This window comes from Poromitra crassiceps (genome assembly GCF_964638095.1).
Source record: "Poromitra crassiceps genome assembly, chromosome: 2".
Lineage (NCBI taxonomy): Eukaryota > Metazoa > Chordata > Actinopteri > Beryciformes > Melamphaidae > Poromitra > Poromitra crassiceps.
In genome coordinates, this window is record NC_139624.1 from 92,961,690 (window position 1) to 92,976,390 (window position 14,701).

At 44.5% G+C, this 14,701-nt stretch overlaps 1 protein-coding gene and 1 pseudogene across 2 annotated transcripts in view; both read left to right on the top strand.

Annotated features, from left to right (window-relative positions):
- itprid1 (ITPR interacting domain containing 1) overlaps positions 1-14,701 on the top strand; it is a gene marked incomplete at its 5' end in the record, with an annotated part of 144,329 nt that overhangs the window by 105,156 nt on the left and 24,472 nt on the right. The window contains one exon of the mRNA XM_083631848.1: positions 4,319-4,430. Coding sequence (XP_083487974.1) covers positions 4,319-4,430 — 112 coding nt within the window. The remainder of the gene's footprint in view (positions 1-4,318; positions 4,431-14,701) is intronic.
- On the top strand, positions 12,426-13,601 carry LOC310796209 (vacuolar protein sorting-associated protein 37A pseudogene; annotated as a pseudogene). Its single transcript has one exon. The product of its transcript is annotated as a vacuolar protein sorting-associated protein 37A pseudogene (transcript).

Sequence of the window (14,701 nt, forward strand, 5' to 3'; positions counted from 1 at the left end):
AACTTCCACCGTTTCACACAGGAGGCAAACAGCAGTCTTTCTGGCCGAGACTCATCAGCTGATGTACGTTAATTAGCTTTTAGCAGCTGCTAGCTCACTAACCAGCTGGATAGCTCTGCTATCAGACACACAGACAGTTACAGCAAGCAAAATGACTTACCAGCTATTTCCAATATGTCCGGTATAATCCATACTGCCTTTATGATTGCTGTTGGAGGAACGTAAATCCACGTTGTGATGAGACCTCTCCACTTTCACGCTATCCATCCATGACATGTTGTTGCCTGTTGCTATGAAAACAGCCAGTGTATGTTTGACTGTAGTGGAAGCTAACGTTAGCCTACTATATTATCTGTCCGACTCGTATTGTCTCCAATCAATCACCTTGACCACGCAGCTGAGTTTTGAATGTTTTGTGCAGTCCATATAGCGTCACACAATGCACAGTATGCGCATACTTGAAACGATGCCGGTTATGTAAACAAAGCGGAAAACGTGCATCAGAAACTTCTCTCCTCTTCGAGTCAGACCAGCTGCCAGACACCCCCCTTGTCAGACACACACACCCTGCCAGACACACCCCCTGCCTCCGTCTGAGTGCAACAGAAAAACATACATGGCTCATACGTTGTCATTGTTCCGCCCGCCCCCCGTCCGCATTTAGTAAATTTTTACCCGCCGCCCGACCCACCAATTTACAGAAGTGTATTTTTTACCCGCCCCCGCGTTTTTACCCGCTAACGTTCACATACCCTATTAATTAATCTTTCGCAATTTAATTAAATGAGCAAACTCACGGTTTTCCTCAAGCTGCAAACGGCTTGAATGGTTTCTTTTCCTCCCGACCTGTCTGTCTTGTAGGCCTTATGTGAAAATGCAAGAGGGTGTTGATAGTGTTGCATCAGCCTATATCGAGACATATATAACTTTTGTGGGGATAAATATATTGAAAACTAGTCAGATTTGACATGAATGCCACTTGTAAAATCATCCACAGTTTAACGTTAGTGTGACGGGTGCGACCACTACTCGGAATACATCGGGAACTTCACAGTGAGACATGTGCGTTATGGAGTAGTGGAGAAAGGTGTTTGGCAGGCAGAGATCTCATGTTGTGGATGCAGTGTATGGATTGGAGACCTGTGTGCGCGTTTTGGGTATTAAAAGAGCAATCCTTTCCTTTCTTCATATGGTTCTTACATTTTGCTCAGTACGGTTCCCAGGCAAACCTCCATGATTGATGCGCTCAAAGCGCACTCCAGTAATGGCAACAACAACTTTTGATTGATTCAATTCAGATTTATTTCCAATGTCTTTCTTAACACGTTCACTGCCATTGACGTATTAATACGTCAAAAATAATCCAACGGTTGACTGCCAATGACGTATTAATACGTCAAAAAAATGATTTTTTTTTTTTGACCGTGGGATGTGCATCTAACCCTTTTACATCTCTTATATAATTATTGGAGCCACCGAACGTTTACAACCCATTCCACCGAGCCACTAAGTGGCGACAGTGCCCTCCTGACTAGAGGAAGGCAAGCAAAAAGCAGCCATTCTCATGAAAATGGATGGGGGAAAACGCTTTCGTTTTCGCGCTGATTGCTGGCGATGCGGGATTGCAAATTTGCATAATAGATTACAGGTGGAACACACTTTGAAACACGCAGCATAAATATGACCAGAATCGCAAAAGCTTCTCTCAACCAAAACTCCAAGAAGCGAGCGAGTCCATCCAGACTTCCTCAAACAGCGGCCGCGCAGACAGGCACAGGACAGCAGCAAAGCAGTGAGACTGGTGACAAGCTTGTGACGGCCGCTGCAGCCAAGAAGAACGCCCACGGAGGGAGGAGTTGGAAGCAACTCTCCCTCTCGCTCTCTCCCTCTCTCTCTCTCTCTCTCTCTCTCTCGCTCTCTCTCTCTCCCTCCCTCCCTCCCTCTCTCTCTCTCTCTCTCTCTCCCTCTCCCCCTCTCACTAGGATTAAACCTAGTGCGTCTCCGGGAGAGAGAGAGAGAGGGAGGGAGAGCGAGAGGGAGGGAGAGAGAGAGAGAGAGAGAGAGGGAGGGAGAGCGAGAGGGAGAGAGAGAGAGAGAGAGAGCGAGAGGGGGAGGGAGAGAGAGAGAGAGAGAGCCAAAAATGAATGGTTAAAGTGACTGTTCTATCGAATTTCACAAAAAGCCGTTTATCTCTGAATAATTTTTCTGACGCTGAAACCATGCTGTATTCAACTGCTAATGCTTACATAACTACTAACTCTACAAACTAACTCTTTTAGACAGAGAAAGCACACATTCTATTAGTTCTTTTGAGATATTGTGTGTTCACAAAATCTTAGCAGAAAAGAATCCTCGGGTCTTGAAAGATGAGCCAGAATCCTCAAAAAAACCCTCTGGCAGAAGCTAACTACAGTAAAAAAAAAACGTCTGGCAGTGAATGTGTTAAATGAGTCTTACCAGAGAGTGGAGTGATTGGCAGTGGTGCGGCAGCGGAAGGTAGATAGATGAAGTACAAAACGAAATAATACATTCAAATCAATGAACAGCGCTTAGAAGCGGTCTAAAACTATATAGCTGCCTGCCTGGTGAACCCCGCCCGGCCTAATAGATTATCCTGATATAGCAAAGGTGCTGCAGTCACCTGCCTAACAAGGGGCGGGGGTGCCAAGTGCCAAACCACACCACAGCCAATCCCTTCAGCAATCGGCATGCATAAATCTCCATAATCAACATCAACAATAATCAATCAATCAGAATAATCAGAATTAGTAGTAGTCAAGAACACAATTCATAACACATACTGTAGCAACAATACTTCATATTTCATATTGCATAATTTCTTAATTAATGTTAATTTCATAATAAACAAAATCAAAATATCAAAATATTCAATAAATGTTAACTCAAATATTTGGTGCCAACAGGTATTAGTGCCCAATTCTGTTCTTCAGGCCCGCCTCCGCACCGCACTCCACTCCTCCCCACCGCCCCCCAATGCCCACTCTACTCACCATTGAAAAAACTGATAATTTCCAGCTGTTTCTAAACAAAGACCCCTCATGTCTAGAAAGGTAAAACTGTAAAAATATCCTGCTCTGGCTAGCCGGACATGGTCCAGACTTCATGTTTAGAAGTGGCTAATGACAGGTACACCACTCCGTTTACAATGCTCTGTCTGACCATGACAGGTACACCACTCAGTTTACAATGCTCTGTCTGACCATGACAGGTACACCACTCAGTTTACAATGCTCTATCTCACCATGACAGGTACACCACTCAGTTTACAATGCTCTATCTGACCATGACAGGTACACCACTCAGTTTACAATGCTCTATCTGACCATGACAGGTACACCACTCAGTTTACAATGCTCTATCTGACCATGACAGGTACACCACTCAGTTTACAATGCTCTATCTGACCATGACAGGTACACCATTCAGTTTACAATGCTCTGTCTGACCATGACAGGTACACCACTCAGTTTACAATGCTCTATCTGACCATGACAGGTACACCATTCAGTTTACAATGCTCTTTTCCGACCATGACAGGTACACCACTCAGTTTACAATGCTCTGTCTGACCATGACAGGTACACCACTCAGTTTACAATGCTCTGTCTGACCATGACAGGTACACCATTCAGTTTACAATGCTCTGTCTGACCATGACAGGTACACCACTCAGTTTACAATGCTCTGTCTGACCATGACAGGTACACCACTCAGTTTACAATGCTCTGTCTGACCATGACAGGTACACCACTCAGTTTACAATGCTCTGTCTGACCATGACAGGTACACCACTCAGTTTACAATGCTCTGTCTGACCATGACAGGTACACCACTCAGTTTACAATGCTCTGTCCGACCATGACAGGTACACCATTCAGTTTACAATGCTCTGTCTGACCATGACAGGTACACCACTCAGTTTACAATGCTCTGTCTGACCATGACAGGTACACAGTTTACAATGCTCACCATGACAGGTACACCACTCAGTTTACAATGCTCTGTCCGACCATGACAGGTACACCGCTCTGTCTGACCATGACAGGTACACCACTCAGTTTACAATGCTCTGTCCGACCATGACAGGTACACCACTCAGTTTACAATGCTCTATCTGACCATGACAGGTACACCATTCAGTTTACAATGCTCTGTCTGTGTTGGGGTAAGAAACAATGAAAGAGTCAGACATGAATTGGGCCTGTCAATACAAAACGGAAGCGGGAATTGTGATTGTGTGTGTGCGTGTGCGTGTGCGTGTGCGTGTGCGTGTGCGTGTGCGTGCATGTGTGTGCAGGGAGGAAGTGCGAGACATAGCGGAGCTGAGGAGAGCAGTGAAACAGGAGGCTGGAGAACTGGAGCTGCAGCTCAGTGAACTAGCTCACCATTATGACGAGAGCTTCAAAATGGTAGTGCACACACACAAACACACACACACACACACACACACACACACACACACACACACACACACACACACACACACACACACACACACACACACACACACACACTCAGTGGTTCAGTGGCTCTCTTCCCCCTCCCTCCTTCCCTGAGCAGTTTGCTCACACGGCTGCCCAGCGTCAGGCTAGCCAAAACAAGATTAGCCTGGTAAACCAGCCGGTCACGTGAACTCACATTTCATTTCGTTCTTCGTTCCCGCCTGGCCTGAAGCTCTCACCCAGTGTTTGCAGTGCGCGGAAGTTGGGCGGGTCTACTTGCCTTGACTGACAACTCCTTTAGCCAATCAGCGTTGGATCCAGTCAAACCCAAATCCACTCGGGAGAACGGCAAAAAACATATTTTCCACCCAGAAACTCTGCTGTTGCATACTCCTGTACTTGCTTAATTGTTGCTATTGAGTCTATTTTCTACAATAACTGCACTTTATGACTGTGTAAACTAGACAAACGCTGACATTACTCCTCAAGGCGGACAGGCAAGGAGGTGGCCATTACTGTTTTGCTAGTGACGTTCCTGATTGGCCGGTTACGATGTCAACTACGAGGCGGGTCGCTGTTTGGCTTGTCCACTTTGCAGTTTCTGTAGAAAGCCCTCCCAGAGCTGAGGCCAGACGGTTTGGTAGAACGAAATTAAATGTGAGTTCACATGACCGGCTGGTTTACCAGGCTAAAACAAGATGGAAACCGGTTAAAACTTTCAATATAATGTAATATAAACAAAAGTAATTATGATGCACATTGGAAGAGAAAAAGGTATTTCAATGAACGAAGCAGCAAACCGTGTATCAAAATACTCATAGATTGCATATGGAGTGAAACAGTGGCTGTAAAGCATTACTCAAAATTAATATTAAAGTTAATGTTACAATACGAGGGATCAGCCGATCAGCATTTTTTTTAAACAAACGGCATCACTGGGTGGAAATGGCAATGGGACCCTATGGAGCTTTAGATTGTGGGCAGTGCTCCTTGTGGCTCCTCTGCATTCCCCAGGCTGGGTTTCTTGGAGTGGGAGGCGGCTGTTTCCGAGGGGTCGGATTCTTCCCAGCTGTCTGAGGTCCTGGCCACAATCTGGACCCACCGACGACGGCTGCCAACGCTGTTCCCACTTTCTCTTTACCCTCGTCTTGGTGTAAGGGGATCTGCTCAAGGGGCTGCTGGTGTGGTCTGGAGAAGGAGGAGGCGTTGGACTCCAATGAAGAAACCTGGATATCTGCCTTGGGCTCGGCGACCTTTCTATGGGCCAAGGGCAACTTTTTCATGGGGGGCCACATGAGAAACCCAGATTGTTCCCAGGGGCCGAACAAATATTGTCATGTCGTAACCCATGGGGATGGGCAACTTTGATGCGGTGTCGCTATCCAATCTGTCGATACTTATAAATACCTGGGTATTTGGTTGGACAAAAGCCTAGACTTCAAATTCCATATTGACCACCTTGTGAAGAAATTAAAATTCACTTTAGGTTTTCTGTACAGGCTTAAGTCCTGTTTCTCCATGGTTTCGAGAAAACGCTTAGTTACTGCACTTTTCCTTTCTCAGATTGATTTTGGTGATAATATATACAGGTTTGCCTCAGCCTCCATCTTGTCCAAACTTGATCCACTGTATCATTCAGCATTGAGGTATGTAACTAACTCTGGTTTCAGGACTCATCATTGCACCCTGTACAGCATGGTAGGATGGACATCTCTTACTTTGCGCAGGCTTCAACACTGGTACATTTTAGTTTACAAGATTATTTCAGGTAAATTACCCTCTTATTTAAACCGTAAGTTTACACCCTTGGAAACCACCCATAACCTTAGGTCACATCGTTGGTTTCAATACAAAGTGCCTCCTGTCAGAACAGAGGCTGGTAAAGCAAGTCTGTTCTACTATGGTCCTTGGTCCTGTAGCCTGTACTACGAAGCTAGTTTAATGCCTTATCCGAGTAAGTTTGAGTTTAAACCTGGTTTAGCCGTACTACAAAGCAAGTTAACTTTCAATCACCATGGCAACTGACGCTGCAAAGCTAACCTGGTCGCGACCAGGTTAGCTTCAGAGGATAAGATCAAAATCCATGAGAGACCCATATAATATCGGCTCTCTGGAGTCACTCACCATTCATAAGATCGCCATATGAAAAATAGATTGCAGTCAACTGAGAATAGAACAAGCAAAACATTCGTGGCTCTGTAGGCTACATAATTAAATTAAGCCTACTTACCACTTTATGTCTTAACAGCTCAACGATGCGTGGAGAAATATGATCACTATTAATCACCGCGGCGCATATCATGAACGGACCCTCAAATGGAGTGAGGGTGATATTCTCCTACATGCCAGAAAAGCCTATACATATAATATAGATATTAGTTTAAATATGGGATAGCCCCAATACTAAATATGCAGGCTATTCTTGCATCTTTCAGCTGGAACTGTGTCCTGTAGGCTGTATGCCAATATATGAGCAAAAATAGGCTAGTTTTTATCAATGATAACTATGCCCGCATCGTCTCAATTCAGTTCAGCAGTTTTCTCTTTTATAGTAGGCTATTAGGCTTTATACTAGGCTATTTTATATATGAATTATTCGATCAGTGCAACCACACACATGAGTGATAGAGATCATTATTCATTGAGCATGCGTTTCTAAATCTATGGTCTAAATAGGCTTACAGATTGTGGAAATGTATAGACTGAGATTACACTTTTTGTTGCTGCTGCCTGTATCAATGCAGCTGTATCAGACAGAAATCGCTGATCAAAGTAAATCAAATGACTGATGTGAATACAAGCTGCTGCTTTAGACAGCCCTTCAGCAGACTATCCAACGCGGATTTTCATTCTGACATTAAATCGCGGATACATTAAATATCCGCAAAAATCTCTGATCACACTGTGGCTGCGCTGAATGAGGAAATGGGTGTGGAAATGGGTGTGGGCGTGGATCAACTCAGCTGTTCATAATGTGATTGGCTAGCGCACCTCTTTCGCGTGGACGCGCGCCTGTGCACGAGCGAAAAACGTGCCCGTGCACAGGCAGATCCCAGGTCCACTTACCTAGTAGAAAACCAGCATCGTAGTATCAGTTAACTAGATAGCTTTGATCCTGTTCAGTCAAACCAGATCAAAGGGACTTATCGCGGATCTGTTAAACTAGCTTCGTAGTACAGGGTACAGGAATGATCTGCAAGCCAAACTCAAACTCGAGACCCTTATCTCCTTGCATGATTTTAAACTTAGAATTAAGGAAGTGGCTACTTTTGGTTGCAATTGTTTCAACTAATATGTCAATATTAAATACAATTAAATATTGCTGCCCTTTTATTTCACTTTTATTTTCACTGTAGCCATTGTAATTTTAGTTGTTTTATCTACATTGTAACATAATGTTGTTGCTTTTAGGTGCTTTCGTTGTAATTATTGTAGCTGTGTTGTGATTTATGCAGTCCTGTTAATGTTTTGTTTTAGTCCCATCTATGTTGCTGTGTGTCTGTAACTTGATGTTGTCATGTTACGTTTTTTTTTTTTTTTTTTTTTTTTTTCTCACGTTGCTGACCCTGTCTTGGCTAGGTCTCACTTGTAAAAGAGGTTTCAACCTCAATGTGACTTCCTGGTTAAATAAAGGTTAAATAAATAAATAAATAATAGAGGGCCACAAAAAAATGTCCTCGGTACCAGATTTTGCTGAGGGCCGAACGGCGCCAGCGCTAAAGAATTGGTGCATTTGAAGCCAGGTTTAGAGGAATAACTCATTTTAAATTAACAGTTGTTAGTTAGTTAGTTAGTTAGTTTATTTCGATCAGAAAGAAAAGAATATTCACAGAATAGAAAAAAAACAGAAAAACAAAACAAAAGATACATAAGGCTGACCGAAAGGGTTTTAGGGCTGAAGCTAGCTAGCTTATTAAATGCCCTTACCCTTATTCCTTTACGTTATATGTAAAGATATGCAGTACATATGCATACACATGGATACATACATGCATTGATTTACACACACAAATAGCACTAATTATTCATACATGCCTATACACACATAGGCTACCTACCACATATACATATAATTACACATACATAGCTAATACCAAACATACTACAGGAAATACAAGTGACCCATAAGTCCTGATTATGTACCATCACGTCTATACTTCTCCAGAATAATGTTTCTATACTTTTTTTTGAATTGCACAAGATTTTTACTTTCTTTGATCTCGTCAGGTAATTTATTCCACAGTTTCACACCACAGACAGATACGCACATGCTCTTCAGAGTGCTATGAACAATTGGTTGTTTGAAATTCAATCTCCCTCTCAGCTCATAACCACCTTCTCTATCACTGAACTGTTTTTGTATATTACCAGGAAGTAAATTATGTCGCGCTTTATACAGAGTTTGGGCGGTTTTGAACTCCACCAGATCCCAAAACTTCAGCGTCTTTGATTTATGAAACAGTACATTTGTGTGTTCATGATAACCTACCTTATTCACTATCCTTATTGCTCTCTTTTGCATGTTGCATATTGTCTGTAAGTTGCTTCTATAGGTGTTTCCCCATACTTCAACACAATAATTCAAGTATGGTAAGAAGAGTGTACAGTACAGTGTTTGCAATGATTTGATGTTCAAAAAGTGCCTTGTTTTGCATAGAATCCCCACAGTGCTTGCTAACTTGGACCTGATATATCTGATATGTGGTTTCCAGCTAAAGTTGTGGTCGATTATTACTCCTAAAAATGTGTTCACATGTACTCTTGTGTAATGTTGTGATGTCATTATTCAGTCTTAACCACCAATATATGAAGCCTGCGTTAGTTCATTCAAGACATGATGTCATAGGCTACGCCCCAGCTGTACCAGCTGACAGCTTCTGTTTGGTTCACCGTTTAACCAATTCTCCAATCACAGTCATTCTCACAACAAGGCGGTCCGTTTACATATGGCAGCCTCTCACTCACTGATCTGTTCCCCACCTTGCTGATCGTTGCGGCTGCTGGCAACGCTTTTCCACCTCCACCCCAGCCTCCACCTTTTAGATCAAATACTATCATGTATTGTAGCTCTGGAGTCTGCATGGCTCAAAAAATGAACATGTTTCCATGTCTTGCTTTTAGGCTCCCTCTTTTACTCTCTATGGTTTAAATGTATCTGGAATATTTTATTCCCATGGGGGATTCTGCTTGCTCTCCCTGCTCGGCGTAGCATGCTTGCTGAGCCGAGTTCAGGGAGAATTAAATTAATTAAATATTAAATTAAATATTAAATTAATTCTAAGAGCGGAGCCTTCAACGCCAAACATAATTGTATGCATTGTATTCATAATACAATAAATGGTTAACTCATTGAGTGCCAGCCACTTTTGGAGAACGACGCTCCCAGTGCCAGAGTTTCAGAGCGTTTTCAGTGATTTCTCGAGGCCCACAGAATATTGTGTGATATTACTATGTAAACACCGAACACGCAAAAAGAACAAGGAGACTCTATTGTATCATCAGCAAAAAAAAGTTTATTGATACCATTTTCTGTTCTTTAGTTATGAGCCGGAGAAGATAGGTTGTTTTCAGCGTTTTCAGGCATTTCAAATTATAAGCTGAGATATTCAGCCTTTTGTGAAATGAAGCATTTCAAGCACATTCACTGACTCTAGCTAATATTTTCTGATGTAGTGACGTGGTGTAGTTGTGTCCTGCCCTGCGTGCCCCACCCCCCTCTCCCCCCCTCAGCTGAAAACTCCTCCCCACACTAGTAACACACAGCCTCACGCACCCAGCGTCTATTTTCGGAGTGCTGTTTGTGCGCCGCCTCCCAGGCAGCGCAACATGGAAAAGCCACATGCGGACTGCAGGGAAAGGTTTGGCTTTTCAGTGTCGGCTGCTGCTTTTCTAGCGGCTAATCGTGTGGAGAAACTATGCTGACAGACAGACAGAGGCAGAAGGGCTCAGTTGTGTGCGCGGATTGACTGTGTTCGCAGGCACCGTCAGTTGCAGCCAGAACAATCTACATGGCTCTGGGCTGCAGCATGAGCTGTTTTCTCTTTGATCACGGGGCTTTTTCAGGCTGTCATTGGCACTCAATGAGCTAAATGGGTGACTATACTATAAATACTAAACGTGATTTAGCGGGTTCCTTTTATCAGTTTGACTTGAAACAATGTCACAGGCTGGGAAAGGGTCTGATCTAATGTAAACAAGCAAAACATGAAAGTACGTCCGAGTACGTCTTTGGCACAGAACGCCATTGTAAAAAGTACGTCCGAGTACGTCTTTGGCAGAGAATGAGTTAATTATATGACTTGAGTGTTCTTGAATGAATTGATCCTTTTCTCACTCACTCCTATGTCACCACCTGCTCTCCCTGCAGGGCTTGAAATTAACTTTTTTGACCACCTGCCAATATGGCTGCTAGATTTTAAAGTTACCAGCCAATTAGAATTTCCACTAGCCGAAATGTTTTTCTTGAAATGAACCAGAATATGAGTGGGTTAATTTAAGCACAAGTATCAGTAAGTGGTCCGGGATTCTCAAAGCCTTTGTTGAGGGTCACACAAACAAAAATGCACTCTTGAAGCTAAATAAATCCAAAACCAACGAGTTAATTATTTAAATTTCTACTTCAATGTAGAACAGTCATTTCCTACACATGAGATTACTTTTAGCCTTTTAGTCATAGATTATTTAAAGATATTCCATATTCCAGACTGAAATGCTATATAACAGAAGTGGAGTATTGGCCAGAATGACATGAACAGTTGGACTTATTCAGCGGGTATCTTGCATGTTGCGTTCAGGTGCACTGTAAAAAAATAAAATAAAATAAATTTGCAATTCCCTCGCGGGCCGCCCAGGGGGCAGGCCGTATTTTGCCCATGTGTGGTGTAGGGGGTTCTGGAGACGATCTCCCTGGTCAGACCAAAGTCTGCTATTTTTAGTAGCCCATGCTAGGTCCCATGCACAGCAGATTCTCTGGCTTCATGTCCGGGGTCTTTCATAAGCTGGTAGAGGTTCTCCTTCATGTAAGACAAAGCAGAGATGATCATTATCCCTGATCACGTTCTTCAGTTTCACCACATTGGCATGGTTCATCAGCGACTTCACCTCTCTCATACCCTCTTCATCCTCTTGATATCCACCAGTTCTCCAGACTCGTTGCTTCTCCCCATCATCACGCTGCCGTAGGTGCCGTCACCCAGCTGCTTCGGGGTGGTATAGCGACTCATCATCTCTCGTTTATTGGTTCTTGAATGTGGTGGATAGCTCAGGGCTGGAGGAACCATGGGAGTGATGTCATAACCGCATCCCGGCCGGGACAAACTGATACCCACTGATGATGTCATGCTCCACAAATCATCAAGTGATGTCATACCCACTGATGATGTCATGCCCGACAATTGTGGGGTGGTGGCCATTGTGGTGTTGCCATTGGTGACTGATGATGTCATAGCAAATATACTCGCTGAGGTGGCATCCCACACGAACACAATCCATCAACTGAGCATGTAAACACCACTGACTGATGACGTCACTGATGATGAACACTCCTTCAACTGAGCATGCAAACGTCACCGACTGATGATGTCATACCCACTGATGATGAACAATCCAACTTAGCATGCAAATGCCACCGACTGATGATGTCATACATACTCACTGATGATGTCATGCCCCACAATCGCCGAGTGATGTCATGCCACACAATGGCCGAGTGATGTCATACTTACAGATGATGTCGGTAGTAATCAGTGATCTCACTCGAGCAATTGTGATGTCTTGAGTGAGTGATGTCATCAGTGATGATGTCATCATTGATACCACTGAGCAATTGTGATGTCATCAATATCAATAGTGACATCACTGATGACGTCACAATGTCAACCGTGATGTCACAATGTCCAGTTAACTGATCAGTGATTAATGACAATGTCCAGTGAAATCATGTCAACTGCTGCACTGGACTGGATGAAATGGCTTTTACCCCTGTCCAAAGGCCCTGGACCTCTCCGGACCTCTCCTCTGAACAGCCTCCAGCTACAAAGACAGCGGCAGATAGAGTCTTTAAAAGCAGCTCACTCCAGTGTGGCAGAGATCAAGAAGGATGTGGAGTACAGGATAGCATTCACAGTCAATAAATCCACCATTTGTGTTAACATTCTGCTGCCTCCTCAGTTCCCCCAGGAGAAGCCACTAGTCAGCATCTACCCTCCCGTCGGTCACCACCTAGTTGACAGCAAGAATGGCACCATGGTCACTAGCCCCCTCATCACCAATTTTGGAATGCACTCAGACCTGGGTAAGGTTATTCAGACCCTGCTGGACGAGTTCTGGAAGAGTCCTCCTGCCCAGATGGCTAGTGCCTCCACCGGACTGCCATACAACATGTACAATGCATCGGGCATGGCCCCCTACCCCACCCAGGGTTTCCACTACTGTCAGCGCACCGTGGAGTCCGGCCAGTCCCCGGCTCCAGGCCCTGCACCTATGCTTCATCCAGGGTTCGATAGCACCCATGGGCTCCCTAGAGCTCTGGCCCCATACGGACTGATAGCTGACCTGCCACTGCCTGTCCCTACTGGAGACCCACAGGACGGACTGAACTGCCACATGTACAAGATGCCTGAGATTCCCAACGCTTTCCCCGAGCTCTCTGAAATGAGTGTGTCCCAGTTGAAAGACATGTGTGAGCAGGAGGACCTGTTGCTGGAGTTATTTGTGAGCCTGCCCCAGCTCAAACAGCTCACCGCTGATAAAGATGAGCTGGTCACCAGTATAGAGGACATGGCCAAGAATAACCTTCAGATGGAGCCACAGCTGGAGGGAAGAAGACAGGAGATGCTGTATAAATATGAGCAGCTGACTCAGATGAAGCGGGCCTTTGAGACAAAGATGCACAGACAGCATGAGCTCAGTCAGAGCTGCAGTCTGAGCGCCCTGCAGGCACGCCTGAAGGTGGCGGCTCACCAGGCGGAGGAGGAGTCTGAGGAGACAGCGGACAACTTCCTGGAGGGATGCAGCGACGTCATCGACTTACTCAAAAGCTTCATGAAAAAGAGAACGCTTTTCCACAGCAGAAGGGCCAAAGAGGAGAAGTTACAACAGTCCATCAACACACATGGGCATTTTCCTACCAGCCAATAGAATACAAGGTCTAGAGTTTCCTCAGCCAGCAGCTGCCACCTAAAAAGCTTAAGATGTTACCTCATTGAGTGCCAATGACGTCTAAAGACGTCAATTCAAATAGTAACGTAGAGTGCCAATGACGTCTAAAGACGTCAATTGCTTTTTTTGACGGTGGGACGTGGATCAAAGCCTGATGCATCTCCTGTAAAAATATGGGGGATGTTGAAGGTATATAAGCTATTTTACGGACCCATTAGGTGGTGACAGTGCTCTCCAGATTAGAGAAAGGTGAGGAAAAAACAGAAGAAGTAATGGGGAAACGGAAACCGCATCGGTATGCATCGATATGCATGAAGCATAACGTTAGCTGTGCCTGCAGCAGCCAATCTGCTCCCACAATTGAGCCCCTCCGTCTCCGCTGCGATAGCCCCTCCACATGATTAGTTGCCAGAAAAGGTTACATTATTCTCAGCTGGGAGCACTGGGAGCCGGCGACAAAAACGGCGGAACGCTGTGAAAAAGCTGGGTGGGTCAGTGCAGAGCAAACGCAGCAGAGAGCCACCAGAGACACTCCCACAGAGGAGGGGTTTGCAGTTGAGGGGGGTGGGGCACGCAGGGCAGCATACAACACCGACCCAGACAGCAGGCTCGATGGACAGATTGGCAAACACAAGCTAGAATATCTGATGCCCACCAGCAGTAAATCAAGACCAGCAAGAAGGTGTAGGGTCTGCGCACGCAGGGGCCAGCGCTGCTGGTTGCAGCTAAAAAATATTATTTTGCCAAACAAAATTCCTTTGTTTTCGCTGTTTTATTGAAGGAAATTATTTTTGAGGTGTCACTACATCAGAAAATATTAGCTTCAGAGTCAGTGATGTGCTTGAAATGCTTCATTTCACAAAAGGCTCATTACCTCAGCTTCTAGTTTGAAACGTCTGTTTTTGGTGAAAACAACCTATCTTCTACTGCTGATAACTAAAGAACGGAAAATGATATCAATAAACTTTTTTTTGCTGATGATACAATGAATAGAGTCTCATCGTTCTTTGGGCGTGTTCGGTGTTTACATAGTAATAAGGTAATAAGGGGGACGGTGGCTCAGTGGTAGAGCTGTCGCC